General features: G+C 35.6%; 1 protein-coding gene across 2 annotated transcripts in view; it reads right to left on the bottom strand.

The window, feature by feature from the left end:
- Positions 1-1903: 1903 nt before the first annotated feature.
- The window catches only part of LOC125036858 (ATP-dependent RNA helicase A-like), a 17849-nt gene continuing 2872 nt past the window's right edge, over positions 1904-16880 (bottom strand). Inside the window, exons 3-23 of one of the 2 annotated variants that reach the window (XM_047629750.1) lie at positions 16578-16750; positions 16268-16453; positions 16019-16158; positions 12688-12734; positions 10894-11120; positions 10456-10626; positions 9895-10092; positions 9107-9436; positions 8615-8812; positions 7828-8077; positions 7474-7568; positions 7109-7321; positions 6812-6986; positions 6121-6297; positions 5685-5875; positions 5418-5579; positions 5195-5299; positions 4972-5070; positions 4642-4788; positions 3696-3918; positions 1904-2809 (exon numbers count right to left, since the gene is read on the bottom strand). In XM_047629750.1, the coding sequence (XP_047485706.1) occupies positions 2529-2809; positions 3696-3918; positions 4642-4788; positions 4972-5070; positions 5195-5299; positions 5418-5579; positions 5685-5875; positions 6121-6297; positions 6812-6986; positions 7109-7321; positions 7474-7568; positions 7828-8077; positions 8615-8812; positions 9107-9436; positions 9895-10092; positions 10456-10626; positions 10894-11120; positions 12688-12734; positions 16019-16158; positions 16268-16453; positions 16578-16750 (3788 nt within the window). In that variant the 3' untranslated portion in view covers positions 1904-2528. Of the gene's footprint in view, positions 2810-3695; positions 3919-4641; positions 4789-4971; positions 5071-5194; positions 5300-5417; positions 5580-5684; positions 5876-6120; positions 6298-6811; positions 6987-7108; positions 7322-7473; positions 7569-7827; positions 8078-8614; positions 8813-9106; positions 9437-9894; positions 10093-10455; positions 10627-10893; positions 11121-12687; positions 12735-13549; positions 13610-16018; positions 16159-16267; positions 16454-16577; positions 16751-16880 lie in introns of those variants that run through there. The other variant, XM_047629751.1, reaches the window with a different exon arrangement.

Genomic DNA, 16880 nt, shown 5'->3' with positions numbered 1-16880 from the left:
AAAAAAAAAGAGGGGGGGGGGGTTAATGTCATAAGGATTTGATGTGCTCATGGCAAAAGTCACACAGCATAATAGGTTACGATTTTGTTTTGATACAGGTCTGTCAGAACAGATTGTGAATATTTCAGTATGGAGGGGTTATCATCAGTAAATATAAATGGATGTTGAAGTAGGGAAGGAAGAATTGGGGAAAGAAACAAGAGACCAGGGGAAAGTTTCTGGAGGAATGTCAGGAGGGGGAAGATCTAGGGTAGGGCTCTGTTGCGAAAAGTGAGTCACGTGTATATCCATGCGGGAGCAGAAGGCATGACAGGGAAGGAAGGGATAGATAGAGCTGGGGGTGATGAGGCGTGTTGAAGTGGGAGGAAAAAGGTGTAGGGCATACATGAGGAGGATGAATGGATAGATGGAAGTTGGCAGTCACAGTGTTGAGCAAATGGTGGAGGAGGGATAGGCATGTTATTTTGGGTCATGATTAGGTTTTAAATTTTCTGAGAGGGAGTTGGTTTGGGAGGTCTGAGAAACGAAGGTTTTCTTATGAGGGGGGAATGAGAGAATAGATATCAGAGGAGAAGAGGGGGGAGGTGTGGGAGAGGTTGCGGTAGAAGATAGGGTTTGATAGGGTTTGGTCCAAGGTAGGGGTCATCCACAACACCGAGTCTAAGTCTCCATGTCCTAGGCCATCCCACCCCCCCAAAAAAAAAAGGATACGAAATTTTTTTTTATGTACAACATAAAGCAAGTTCAAAATGTGTGACCATAATATATGTAAAAATGTACTCAACCACCCAAAGTGCCAAGAATGGCATTGCTTTTAAATGTTTGATTCGACTTCAAAATATAGCAATAGAATGGGTCTTGGGGCAAAGCCCCCCGGGTAAGAAGTTTTTTGGTTCACAAGGTAATGTTTGTGCACTTCCAGAATGGTCAATTGTTAAAAACAAAAGTGCCAGACATCAAAGGTCACACATCATTATGACAAAAAGGGTAAAACGAGTTAATTATTAGAAGTGGACAGTCAAAGGGATTAAAAAAAGGAAAAGGAAAGAAAAGACCAGGCGAGGCGAGGGCTGAGGTCCAAGGTAGACGTGATCATCTTCATTGGGCCTCAATCTCTGCCTCCAAAGCTCCTCCATGGCAACAATGACCATGGGAATGAGGGGGATGCACTGCACAGTGGTTTGATTTTATCAATTTTATTTCAACACCAGTTTCATGGTGCTTAATAACCAAAAATTAAATTACTTGGCCTAACTGATTTCACCGATTGACCCCTCTCCTTGTTAGTATTGTCATTATAATATTAACAATGGCAAATAGTAACAATAATAAAATTCTTCACAAAAATTCAAGGAATGTGGTAAATACACGAGGTCAGGTAGATCTACTGCGCAACTCCTTGTTGACAAAATGCTTTTAGCAATTATATGCACACAAAATTTATAAAACCACCACAGTAGACAGGGCATGTTTACATGCCCTCCTGGTGACAACTTTTAATTCTGTCCATTGCAGGAAAAGTTTATTTGAAATGGCCATATGGTACAAGGTAAACAATGTAAGTGACATTCTATAGGATGTTTATATTTAGATATTTCTGATGGAGAAAACCTATAAATGATTAAAGGGAAATGTATTATATACAGAAAATAGAGTAGACAAATACATACTATATGCCAAACAGTAAGCACATTTGGGTAGTTTTCCCAAGATGAACTGAAGTATGAAGTGGCTTTGTTCTTATACATGTAGTAATCTGTACGCTTACACCCTCTTGGCATCAATGGGTTAATCACATTATAATACCTCGTTATAACCACCTTCGAGCAATTAGAAACTTCAACACAGTGAAATACATAACTCTTATGAGAAACAGGATTATTATCATCAAGGCAAATAAACATTATAATTTTACATCTTTATTTCATAATAGTACAATGCATAAATTTATCTGTATATTGTAAGACTAATATGGTGTACTAAACTTACAAAATAAGGGAATAAAAATAGTTCTGGTAACTAGTTTATGAGAACCTATTTTTGCAGGTGGGAAGTGCAGTGTCAATCTCATACAGGTGTGTCATATCTGATAATACAGAAAACTTATGATACAGATGCTCTTTACATTTAATCACATTAAAATTACTAAGCAAACATTCTATTTAGAATGACAAATAATCACATTTTATGTGTAATGAGGGTATTGTCTAATGAGAGTTTATATTTGCATTATGAAATGCATATTCATTAAATTACATTATACAAGTTTATATAGCTTACTGGCACATAGTTTATCCATAAACATCTCTTTTCAGAGATTCTCTTACCCAAGTCATGTGTAACATGTGGGCTCATTAAGTTAGAAATAACACTGACTTTTTTTTACCAATCAAGTCTGCTGCTTCTTTAATCAATATAAAAAAGACAAACTAATAACAGTAATATCCAAAAGTAAACACTGTAGCTGGAAAGAAAGGTAAAATCATATCTTGTAAAACCACCTACTCTGGAAGGGTCAATCAATAACCTTAATAACTTCCACCACCCCCTCCATACCCTCCGTTTGAACCACCCCCTCCAAACCCTCCTCCCCTTGGCCCACCACCATATCCTCCCCTAGGGCCACCTCCATACCCTCCGCCACCAAAGCCACCTCTATAACCCCCACCAAACTGATTTCCATATCCCCCTCTACCTCGGCCACGGTTCCCACGGAAGTACCCCCCACCTCCACGTCCTCCAAAATAGCTGTTGCCGGCCATTCCACCTCTAAATCCTCCATGGTCATCTTGGCCACCTTGACCACCACCTGCAAAAAATTTCAGTCATAGGTTATATTATAGATGTCATAGGTTATATTGTAGATGTCACTTAAAAAAAAATATAATTAAAAAAGGAAAAAATATATATAAAAATAAAGAGGATGTATGGACTTCAGCCATTAACCCCTTGGATCCAGGTGACGTGACCATCCGTCATTAAAAAAAATGAAGTGACATGAAGTGCCATCATGAGCATTGCGGCTGAAAGGCTGGGGTGATGGAAAAGACTTGCCACGAGTGCACAAACCTATTGGGAGGTTTATTTTACTCATTTGGTGATTTTCCATTATTCCCATCGATGCAAGAGTGTGGAATATGTTCTTGAGCAGTGACTGGAAGAACTCCAGCTCCATGGAGGACTCCACTTCCTTACTCAGCATAGTATACCTGGTACCATGAGTGGCAATACAGGTTGTTTTACAGAAGAATATTACATAAAAATTAACAAAAATGATACAAATAACACTGTCACAGTTTTATTCATCTTGCACCGAGTTGCACCTAGATATATGATTGGAGTCTAAGCAAAGGGAGAAGGACAAAAATAAATAAATAAATAAATAAAAAACATCTAGATGATGCAAATCAAATGGTAAATATGGACATAGGAAAATAGTCAAAAAGCTAAAAATGCTTATGCGCCCAGCCTAAAAGCAGCCACCCAGCAGAGCAGTTGTTCACGCAAGCCTATTGCCCAGATTTCTGGCGATTTAATTGTCATAACGCAACCAGATCCAATGGGTTAAAGATGTATGTAATTACACTTGCAGGAAACTAAAAAAGGTAGCTACATCCAATATGCATATCTGCATCTAAATCTATGAAATCTTAATATATTTGGTATTAAGATAACAAAACAAAGGTTACTATTACCATTATTGCCACCATCAGGCATATCATCAGGTCTCATTCTTTTGAATGGAGGTCCACCACCACTGCCACCAAATTGTCGTGGAGGTCTTGGGGTATTGAATGCACCTCCGCTGCCAGGAAACTGTCGTGGAGGTCTAGGGGTATTAAAGCCTCCCATGCCAATCTGTTCCATATTATGACGACCAGCATTCAACCTGCACAACTGTTTCACACAATTCATTATCTGCCAAGTAGAAAATAATTACCATTATCCATGAGGTATTATAAAGGGTAAGCAAATAAAGTCAACACTAAGAAGTACACTCCTTCCTTTGAGTAAAAGTATCCTTATTAGGGAAACCATACTTTCCTTGGAAATAAGAACATTCAAACCAAATTCAAAATGATATACTCAAAAACAATTGCAGCAACTATAGTCCATCAAAGAGCTGAATAAATGTAAGGACACCTAAATGACAACATGCTTACCTGAGGTATCAATTGGCTGAATACATACATTTTGGTTAATCAATAAGACATTGCATAATAATAATAATGACAAGTGAATACACATATTGAAAGTCAAACTATTCACTCATTAAACAAGTTCATCAAAAGGTGAATATGTAAAATTCTGATCATATAATATATCTAAACAGTTTAGATATGCACATTAGATCTAAACCTGGCATAATAATTACATATCAGTTATTTTGTGCTATTAGCATATTGCCATCAAAGGTGTCCCTACCTTTATGATGATGCAATTGAAGGTAGTATAATTATGCTAACAACACTGGATCATAAAGCTAAATAAAGACCATGTTTTATTTTGAGGTTTGTATAATGCTTTTACTCAGTAAAATAGGAATGATCACACACCTATCTTCCCTGAAAATGCTCCACAAGGAACATCATTATAAAAATACTGGTATGTATCTTAATGTGGAAACTTCCTTAACATTACCTGCTCATCTTGATGCCTGGGTTCAGTGATGCCCTCTGGATTTGCCACCCCATTAATAATGAGATCCTCCACACTTGGCCTCAAAGCACAAATTCTGGCAGCAACATCGGGCTGCATGTCCAGGTTAATCCATCCATCCAGCCGAACCTGAACAGTATCATTTTATGTTAAATACCATTTTATATTACCGATATAAATTTCTGGCCCCGCTGCAGTGGGCTGACAATCTATACAACTTCCATTCATGTTATTCAGTTTCATAATCTATTAAGAACATCTAACATCAAGTATTTCTGTTACCTAATGTTAAAAGTAAGAGAAAACACTTACAACACCCTCAACTGCTTCAACTCTCCGAACTCCAAACAGTATCAGATGAATTGGTGTTACCATTGTCATCTGCTTGCAGGAAACAGCACGGGTTCTTATCTAGTGTGTGAGAGAATAATTTAAATACTCAAGTTCGCAATTATTTTTGTTAGGCTGTAATGTAATCTCCATATTCTACATAGTTTATTTTTACATCAAAAAAGAAATACTGACCAAATCTCACCTTCTCACCAAACACAAAGAAAGGAGACGGAAAGGATGTTTCTCTGTTGTTGCAGTTGACAGAAGACTTGTGAATCAGTGCTGCTTTGGATTCGGTGGTTAGCACCTGCAGGGAAAAACTTATTTATATACCATACCCCCAAAAATGTCTATTAAAATTCAAAAAAATAAAATGTATATCAATACAAAACCATACAAAAGTGATACATTTAAAGAATATATACCTTCCGCTTTTCTTTATGTGCACAAACATTTGGATAGTGACCAAGAGTGAGAAGTGCAACCACCAAGTCCAATTTTGGGTCAGGTCCATAAAAGTTGTATGACTGTGGCAGTAAACACTCTTCTGGGAATCCTGCACTGACAAGGAGCTCCTTCAGCTGGTTCTGAAATTATATTTACATACAGTAACCACCCGTTTTGGTTTGGCATTCTCTTGACTCAAACTTTACTTTTATTTCAGATTGCTTGGAATAATTGCAGTCACAAACCTTGGCTTCCCAAGTAACCCGGAGAGTTGGCATAGAGAGTCCTTTGTAGTCACAGAAGCTGATTTCAGAAGCCTCCCCTCCACTCCTGGCCTCCTCCCAGGAAGTGAAAGCACTCAAAGCTGCGATGTGATCACTGTACCTACTACCCGCAAAGGCTCTTTGGAATGGACTCAACCTCTTATGTTCTGGTGCTGTAAGAATCACATAAATAAATAGATTATTATACAGCTTTGGTATTATTCAACTATCCTTACTTGTACTTTATGTTCTAATTTAATAATGGTTGCTTTCTTTTCTTACACTTCTCTCTTTTGTAGGATTTCATAATATTTAGTGTTGTGTCTTCAGTTCCCTATTACTCGACAAAAAATGTAAAAAATCAAATTACATCAAAAGTAGCAATAGCCACAAAATACATGCCCAAAGATGTACTTACGAATGATGAAGATTTCAGGGGAAGTGGAATTGTGTGCTGCAATAGTGCACATGGCATCCCCACAAAAGAATATACAGCCTAAAATCACCATCTTGCCAAGATGAGGTTCTATAGGCAGGCGAGCCAAGATCCGACCCAATGGAGTTAACTCATCATTCATGTCCATACATTTCATTTCTAAAAGAAGACCAGAAAAATATCATCATGATGGAAGTCAGTCAACTACATACTGGTTTTAAAATATCATTTGCTATTTTAGAATGAGCCCAATTCATAGTGTCAATTACATTAACCCATCGACCAGTTTTGTGTACAGCCTATGGTAGTTTTTAGTTAGTTTGTGGAGCCATCTGTGCTTAAGAAAATTAAGAAGACACTCATTCTTTGTTAATTTCCTTGCCAGAAGTTAAAACTGTACAATGAGAATTATTGTTCATTATGCCCATAACACTGTATATTGATAAATAAAATAAGTGATAATAGCACCAGAGTACAATCAAGTGCAGCTTGAAAAATGCAATCTAAACCACTTATGGTCCTCCTTCCACTAGTGACAATTGAGTTTGGTCTGAACTGTGGCCGTTTGTTGACAGCCAGCCATTCAGAGTGGATTAATAGATGGCTTGAATTATAAACTATTGCATTCTTTTTAAAACATTAACCTTGAAAATAGACATGACAGGATAAAGACCTCTAAGTGTAACTTCAGCTTCAATGACAGCATCAATTGGTGGAGCTTGAATAGCCTTGGACAGAAATTCTCCAATTGAACCAAGACGGAGAAGTTTGATGGAGAGAGCAACTTCATGGAGAGGAGTACGGAACATCTCTGGTGTCATGTGTTCATCTAACTTCTTGAATCGTTCCTGTGCAGAACATATATCATCTTTGAAAGTATACTGATACATGGTACAATTGTTACTGTGACATTATAATAATAAAATATTCTATTACTAACTGAAATGCTTATTCAATTAGTCAAACTTACTCTACTGCATAGATGGAAGCATATTCCTGCTCGAACCCGCCCAGCTCGGCCCTTTCTTTGCTCCAGGTTGGTACGTGATGCCCAAACTGTAGCATAATTGGTCATATTGTTATGAGATGTGAAAAGCTTCATCTTAGCTTTGCAGGAGTCAATCACAAACACAACATCATTGATGGTGATTGATGATTCAGCAATGTTTGTGGCAAGAATAATCTGAAATGCAAAAGAATTGAAATCAATTCTAGAAAGCATGATGGAAGAGTAGAAAAATAACTTTACAACAATTTCACATATAATGATATAAATACAATACAAGTAGCAGCTACATGTCCTATCGTCAACAAAAATATACATATAAAACATACTTTAGTGGTACCATCAGGCACAGGTTCAAATACCCGCCTTTGGTCTTCTCGGGGCAGTTGAGAATGTAAAGGTAACACTAGGTAGTCTCTCCCACCTGAAAAGGAGAAGTTTATTTATACCTAACAGTAAATTATATATAATGACAATGTGCTGATTTTTGTCTCATTTCCTATAAGGTAAATTAGATAAACTGATTTCACAATCACTTCTGATAATATTTATAATAAAAAAACTAAAAATAAATAAATACAAAAAATTGGAATAAAAAGATTTTTGTGCATGTAAGCAATTACCCCATGAGCAGAACCACATTTTTATCTATTGAGAAAAAATAATAATAATATGTTACTCACTAAATTGCGGATGTTGGTTGAGATGCCTCATAAGGGCAAAGATGAGGTTCCAGCCAGGAAGGAATATCAGCACTGCCCCAGGCAAGCTCTGACTCTTGATGTACTTGAGCAAGGCCTCAATCAGCTCAAAGCTCAGGTCCTTCTCATTGAGCATAGCCATGGCTTCCTTAGTGGCAGGAGAGTAGTTATCCGATGTCACAACGTTCAGATTTTCTTCTGGCTCATCTCCAGGTAGTTCCTCATCTTTGTCCTGTGGAAAGTGGAGAATGTAGTCTTTTTTCTTTTTTTTTTTGCAACAAACATTGAATACGTGAGAGCTAACAGAATTCAAACCAAAGTTGCAACCTTTTAAAAATAGCCTTAATAAAACCACTTTGGGAAAATCTTTATATAAGAATGATCTTCCATCATAATTTATATCTTCCATTAGCCCCCTACAATCCAGATGATGACATGGAAAAATTTAGCTTGAAGGGTAAGTGCCGTAAACATGCCATCATGGAAAAAATAGGCAGAGGGAGGGTGACAGGAAATTGTTTTCACGAGAATTTTGGCTGAAGGCCAGACCCAAGGGGTAACGGCCAACACAAATTAAATCAGTAAGTGAAAAAGAAATTAGCAAGTGCAAGAAACTTGAAGAGGATAAACAGGGATAGTGAAAAAATACTCATACTAGCTGACTGATAAAATATAATGCTTAAATCTGTTGACTATGAAAAAGGAATACACTATAAAAGAAGACAATTGAAGTGTAGAGAATGTAATAAAAAGCTTAATAGAAACCCACCTTTTTATTTTTCTTTCTTGAATCTGGTATTGGCATAAACCTAGTCATCTCAATGCAGTCCTCTAAAAAGTACTCCTGAACAGGGAAGGCTCGTCCAGGAACCTCAATTACTATTGGATTCACAAAATAATTTGTGAAAAGGCTGATGTCTATGGTGGCAGACATGAGGATGATGCGGACATCTGGAAAAGCTCGCACCTAGAAAACAAAAAACAGTTACAAAACCACCAACTGTAGAGCCATTTACTTTATCATATGATATTCAAGACCTTGTACACTTTTGTAAAGATCTTGGACAGATCAAATTCAATATACTTTCTTTCTGATATGAAGAAAAACAATAATAATAATAATAATAATAATAATAATAATAATAATAATTACAATATAAAAAGAGTACACTATAAACAATCAAAATATAGAAAAAAAGACTGACTGCTCTTTTCCAATCTTGGAAATAGCCAAAAGCATGCACACAGTCTGCAGCCTTACCATGTCACGAAGCACGATCAAAATAAAGTCAGTATTGATGTCTCTCTCGTGAATTTCATCCACGATGACATGGGACACACCCCTAAGTCCTCCTTCCAGTTTCCTCAGTAGCACTCCTACTGTGCAGAACAACACCCCTCCATAAGGCCTGGGTAACACGGACTCAAAACGAACAGAGTATCCAATGCTTTGGCCAAGCTCTTCACCACGTTCGGTTGCAATGCGGTCAGCAACAGAAACTGCAGATATACGCCGTGGCTGTGTCACCACAATATTGCAGTAAGCTCCTGAGCCAGATTGAATGTAGTCATCAAGAATGAACTGGCAAACCTGCAAACAATATTAGTAGTTTATAGTTTATTACATTAACTCATTTGTGCTGGATACACTTTGTCTGTATTTTTGCTTTGTCCATTTTGTTTAGACATAGATGGCTTCAAAAGCTCTTAGTCACCAAGAAGTCACTTATTAAGCCTACCTGACATTGTTTTTTAGATTTTTTGGGAAAAGTTTTAATTTCTAACTGTTATCACCATTGACACTTATGGTATTAAGAATAATAATCATAAGAATAAACTTTTCTTTATGAAAATACAAGGAACAGGGTACACAGGCAAGATTAGGTAGACCTAAGACCTAGTAACAGACTCCTGGACAGGGTATGTACAGATGTGTCAATAGGCTAACTTCCAAATTCTTCCACACAAATTATTTACAAAACCACTAAAATAGGAAAAAAAAATTCCCTTTCCTCATGTAAGTTCCACTTCCCTCCTCTCAAACTATACCTGAGTAGTCTTTCCGCAACCAGTGTTTCCTCTAATGATGACAACAGGATTATCATATATAGCTTCCATGATCTCTTGCTTCTTGGCATTCACAGGGAGTTGAGCACGTTGCTGGGTCATATTCTGAAGGTCCCGATCTGTCTGCAGGCGCTCCTGATGGGATCTCTGGAGGTCTGCACTAATTTGATCCAAATTCGTCTGCAACAGTTTAAAGGTTTAAACTAGTTTCCACAGTGGAATCCTGAAAAACTATCAAGTCAGAATAACAGGCTTCATAATTTTTGGTCATTGAAACCCAACTGAACTAACTTTTTTTTCCATCAATTTTACAAGTAGCAAGTACAATCTTTGATTATCAAATATACTACTGGTAAATTGTTTAACAACTTACTAACAAGAGCCAGGCAAGGCAGTCTACTGAATAATTTCTCGCCATAAAATATATTCTATATGCATACATACATAAATATATACATGAATAACAAAATACTAATACATGCCACCTTAAAAGAAAACTCCCTCCCCCACCCCAAAAAAAGACAGATAAAGAAAAAGACATACTGTAGCCAGTGGACCTTCATCAATGTTGCAACCAGTCCAGGTATTCCAGTTGGGCTTTGGAGGAGACCATGACACAACACCGCTTGTCACTGGAGGAGCCTCACTGGCCTGAAATTCTGAAGGCTTAACATCTGGCAACAATGACTGAGGATGAGAAGGATCACCGATGTTCTGGAAAGACATGAAAAGGAAATTAAAGCCACACATAACAGCTACACCTCCTTTGCAGTAAAAATCTGAAGTGACCCAAACAAGTTTTTGAAAACATGTAATTTGTTTTTGTACAAATAAACATGAACATATGTCATTATGTTCATTGCCCAAGTATATATCCTTTTTTTATGTATTTGCGTAGTAAGCAGCAGGGATATAGAATTACCCCTCCCCCCCGTATTCGTAACATATTTTATTTGAAGCGATGTATTGAAAGAGACTTACTGGCTGTACAGGAGAGACTCCTGTAGATTTCAGCACAGAATCCATCTGAGTGACAAGTTCTGGAGACATCTGAACCTCATAAGGTGGCAGCTTCTCACTCTCTTTCTTCTTAAGAGTTCCAGAGAAAGCTTCAATCACATTCAAGTGGAACAACTGCCTGACAAGTGACAGGGCACAGCTTTTGCTTGCTGCCTGCTTATTAGACCCAGTTTCACGACCATATAGCTCTGAGGGATGTTGTTAAGTTAGCAGGCATGAAAGGTGAAAATACTGTAGAGATGAAGTATATAAATATATCATTTTTTAATTTAGGTTCACAATTCACATGCATAAAACAGAGAGAGGAAAGATAGAAAGACAGAAAAGAGAAGAAAAAAAAAAAAAGGAATGACAAAGAAAGAATAATACTTCATGACTAAAGTAATGACTATGGTCCCTTGCCCCCTTTTCAGGCGTAATTCCCATGCAAAAATATCATGCATCTTATAACATGTCCCTTTGTCAAAGCTGTCTAAATGAAAAATATTTAGTGTTAGAAATCCTCATGCTAGTATAATAGTCTTCCCTATTATCATACAAAAGCAATTACTTTTATTTCTTTGTATCCATATACTACATTCACTGCAGAGCTACCTCTTGGCTCCTCTGTATACATACATATCAATTTCTTGTGTAAATAATGGCTGTAATATCTGAGGCCATTATCAAGAAAGCAGTGATTTATAGCTTCTCAATTCTTCAAAAACTTGTAGTTAATGACTTTATGTAATTTTAAAAAATCAACTACATAGCAATTAAATAGTCATGTCAAGATAAGGTGTCTAAAATAACTAATTAACTAAATGGCAACCCCACAGGCAAATTGGCCAAGAAGCTTAGTGACACAGTATCTCCTCAGCAGCCAGTTTCTTTTCTATTTTCTCAGAACTATTCAAAGTCATACATATGCTTATGGCACTGAAAATCTGGAACTTCCACTTCTGGCAGTAAACATTTTTCGCAGGATTCTGAGCAAAGAGGTGAATGTTACCAATTTCTGTTCACATCTATTGGGCAGTTTTTATACATTTATATATACATAGTCCATATCTTTTTAATACCAAGCAATTACTTGTGACGTCAGTGATGTACACAGTTTATGCAAAGAAATTCAGATTCGAGGTAAATTAACAACAAAAGAAATTCACTGTACACCAGGGCCTATCCAGAAAATTTACATGTTGTGACTGTTGAAATAGATATCTATAATCTTGCTATGAGAGGGTTAAGCCACATCTACTATTTAATTTCTATCATAAATGACTACTGGGTACTTCCCAGCATTGAACCACAAAAAAATAAATTTCACTGTTAAACTGCTTGCTTCTTGCCAATATATATATTTTTTTTCTTTGTTATTTTCCCCTAGTATAGAAGGCTATATAAGCAATCTGTTGTGCCCTTTTCGCTTACTAAAATGGATAAGAAAATGGCAGATAACAAAATGGTAAAAGAAGTAATTGTACAAAAGAAACTAACAGCAGCAATACAGATGATGAAAAGGAAAAGTTTATTCTATTCGACTACCAGTAATCTGACAGATGTGCATCAACTTCAATACTGTACCACATGAACAAAATTTGCCATAGAAATTTCTTAAGTAATGAATATTGTCTGCATGAAAGTATACTTGTATATAAAAAGGCATATGTATGTATGAATGTACGTATGTATATGTATAAATCCACAAAAATATGCAAATATGTGCAAACCCACCCAGCCACACCAAAATGAACAAAAATATCGATTACATACCTCTCCCAAGTTGCTTGACGTAAAATGACATTTGAGCTACGAAGCTCCTGTCAGGAAAGCCAGAGAGTAAAATTAAAAAATGACATATGTGGACAATCTCTAATTCCATACATCAAAATGCATGCATTTATGCTAATTACTTAACAAAAGAGCAACTTAACACAAAGAATGGAGTTTTCTCATTTCCATTTTATAGACCATACTTATTCAAGCCAGCTAAATGTAAGTTCTATGCAAGCACTTCACTTTTTTTTTTTTTTATATATGATTTCCAAGATTAGTACTAATGGCTTCAACTCCATTTTTGTGAGTATTTAAGGCTGACATTAAGCCTCTATTTGTCAATCCACTTTCAAAGCTAACCTGTATTTTTATTCTCTAAGTAATTAAGCTAAAGAAAAATAATTATATGCTTGACAAAAATATCAAAATCATCTGACTCAATTTTCAAGTTTCAAGGTTATAAGTTATTACATAAATTAAATCTGAAGAATAAAATGATCTTCTAACTCTTTCATTGTACTCACTTATGTTTCCTGTTAATATCAAATAGGACATTTGAAGTTAAAAACACTTCCTAATATTATTTGTATCACAAAAAAAATATATCTAAAAAGGAATCTTTATATATCACAGAAATTATCTTATTGTGTTCCAGGCCTTACCCCTACACCTCTTACCCAACATAGAGAGATCTCTTACCCAACACAGAGAGAAGTTAATAATGGTTCGTTCAATTAGCTAATAAATATGAATGCTGCAGGATTCTATAGTTGTGCAATGAGAGAGTTACAATATTCATGTAACCAAAAAAGAAAAATAGAGTAAGGCAAAGAACACAAAATTACCTTTAAGTACTTACCTTTCAAAAAGCAAACGAGAAAGTCGGTTCTTTCAGGTGTAGAGAACCATCATCTGCTGCCTGTGGGGAACACTGCTCGTGATATATAATTTCTCCAGCCTCAAAATTAAACCCAAAATATTTACAAAGCTAAACAAGAGTGCACTGTCTTTATGTTTAAGCTTGAATGCAAACAATATCCAAGAATATTAATCAAAGCACTTCATAAATAATTTTTTGAAAAGTAAGATATCTTTAGGACTTGTTTTCAAAAATAAATACAATAAAAAGATAGATACTCCAAAAACCTACATATCACACTATTCTCTCTGTCAAGTCTTTAGATAGGCTGGTAAGGCAACAAGGAACAAGTCGAGCCCAGACAGCACATAACTGAGCTCAACTTCTATTCCCTTACAAATGTCTGATCACCACGAGCAGTGTCCCTCACAAGCACAGTTGTGCATTATATTCAAAACCCTTTTCTTTTTCTCTCATACAATGATGAGAAAGAAGAAAATAAAAAATACCACTGCCTTTAGAACCTGTAAACATCAGGTCAGGTTGAAAAGGCAGTACCAAAGATCTCAGAAAATCAACTGGGGCTCAATCCTTGCAGTAAATACGAGCCAGATTTGCTACATAAAGCCACTACAAGGTATCCAAGTCTGGACATACTGATACCCTATCAATATGTCTCTACAAGAATACCTAAGTCTTTTTCACAATCCTGTATCTATTATTCCCAAGACTGTTAGGGAAAAGTTAACAGCCTTGTAAATATATATTTGCAGACAAAAGGAAAAAATCAAAATATAAAACATTTACAAATAATGCCTAAACATTTTTCCTCCTCTTACTAGGACTAAACTAATAATTTATATATATTTTTTTTTTATAATTAATTATATATATATATATATATATATATATATATCTTGATGCTTCTTTGGTTTATGATTAGGTCTTACAACTATACATAAAAAAAAAAAAAAAAAAAAAAAAAAAAAAAAAAAAAATACTTGGCATCACAAAAGCCAAGCTAAGCACAGCTGTAATACAATATAATTCTGGTTAAAGTATACAAAAAGGACTACACAGACTTGGAAGAAATGGCAAAGCTCCTGGGTTAGGACAGTTTTTGTTTTATACGATGGTCTTTGTTTGTGTGTTAAAGAGGGGTTAATTTGTGTATTTGTGCAATGCTGGATAGAATCTTCCTCAACCAAATCTAGGCTTTAGTTTTTCTAATTTCCACTTTTACTTTTTTAAAGAGTTACAACTGAATTTGCTCATATCACCACAGGATCGCCATAGGCTGGAGTTGGGGACTTTATCTCTAATGAGTGTGGTCCTCTTGTAAAAACTTTTACCATAATTTCTTTTCAAGCAATACTTTATCCTATTTATTTACATTAAAATATGCTAATCTGTTGCTCTCTATTAGTTTGCTATCTTAATTTGTACAACCAATTTAACCCAAAACATTTTAAGTTATCAATGTAAATGATAACATTTAATGGAAATCCTATTCCAATGTTTTTACTATATTAGTATGGTTCATCTGCTCTTCGAGCTCCATTTTTATCACACAAAGTACTAACCTACATAATCCACTTTACTAAAAAAAAAAAAAAAAAATACTATTAAAGATGTAGCTTTTGGAATGCATTCCATTTCTAGTAAATCTTACTATTTACCTAATAGTTAACCTAACAAAATGTAATTATATAACTGCAGAATGAACAAACAAGATAACTACACAAAAACTGAGGAACCTGCACTTCAATGTTTATTACATTTCAAACTACCTGGCATGTCCATAAAAAGTAAATAAATAAATGGCCATTGCACATTCCATATTTCATGTCAAGTTACTGGATCCAATAAATCAACAGCTGTTACTCACACCATAAAAACCTATTCTATCAAAACTTCTTGTAGATCATGGTCACTGTCCCATTTGAATTTAGTGGTCACAATCACATTCCTAAATTCTAGACACTATTTATAAATACATGTAACAGAATAATGGACAAGCATCAGTCAATGAGAAAACATGTAGACACAATGTGTTATACAGTATAGTTTATATATTACATTGAGGTTTTACATCACACTGTTTAGGCCAAAGGATGTTTTAGAAATGCCATTCAAGTAGGTGATATAATTGATCAAAATGTAAAACCTCTTTGTGGACTATTCTAAATCTACCTTCTTATGTGAATACTAAAAAATTAATACTATAAAAACACTAACTTCTTTACAAATTACTAAATATCATGCAAGATATCAAGATACCAAAAATGAAATATAAAACTCACAACTTTAAATACTTTATGGTTGCTATTGCTATTAGTTTATAAACCAAAATATACCATATTATAATAAGGATCCCTGTAATAGAGCAATCAATGGGAGTATACTTTGATATATTTAGACAAACTTAAGACCTATCAAAATACAAAAAATATAAATCTTAAATATTACCTGTTATGATCTGGTCCAACTGCACTGTACTTATAGTCAGCATTGATTTTGTTACTCTGAAGAAACATATGTAGCCGTGACTTGGCATTCTCAATTGTCCAGTTTCCATGAATGTTTGCCGTAAGGTCAACATCTTCCGCCTAAAAACAAAGAATTGGTATTATGGCATGTGCAAAAATTTTTACTTGAAAGACTAATCAATATATGAAAATAAAAAATGCTTCAGAAGAAAGGCACTCCATGTCTCACATCTTCTACTTTCTTCCTTTCTTCCACTCGTTCCATGTAGGTCATTGGTCGGCCACCCTGCTGAATCGGGCGATACACGTTGCCTTCATCCCGAAGGCCTGGAACAGGTGCCATGGGCACAGAAGGCTGGAAACCACCCTCTCCAAGTAGGCCTCCACTGCCATCTCCCCCAGCATTATCTGTGCCCTGGTCAGAGATAAATATTGACAATTACATATCTAAGTATCATATTCCTTATTGCAAGAATAAAAAGAATATGCAAACTTTGCCTTACAGATAGGAATTATACTAACAAATAAGGAATTCTTACATGTAAATCAGGAACTTCACTCTCATTCACTTCCCCTTGCCGGATGAGGAACTGGACAAAGTCCTTTGCTGCATTGGCTTGCGCATCTTTCTTGTTGGTCGAGTTCCCAACACCAACATAATTGTAGTTGCCTACTCGCACCTCACACAGAAATCTCTGACGATGCTTTGGCCCTAAAAATAAATAATTTTTAAATCTCAGCTCCCTCATTACATACAAGTGTGTAAATATATATATATATATATATATATATATATATATATATAATAAAAATTAGTCTTCGATTTGTATCATTCATCATCC

Source organism: Penaeus chinensis, chromosome 22 (assembly GCF_019202785.1).
Source record: "Penaeus chinensis breed Huanghai No. 1 chromosome 22, ASM1920278v2, whole genome shotgun sequence".
Lineage (NCBI taxonomy): Eukaryota > Metazoa > Arthropoda > Malacostraca > Decapoda > Penaeidae > Penaeus > Penaeus chinensis.
This window is presented reverse-complemented; position numbering and strand designations above follow the sequence as displayed.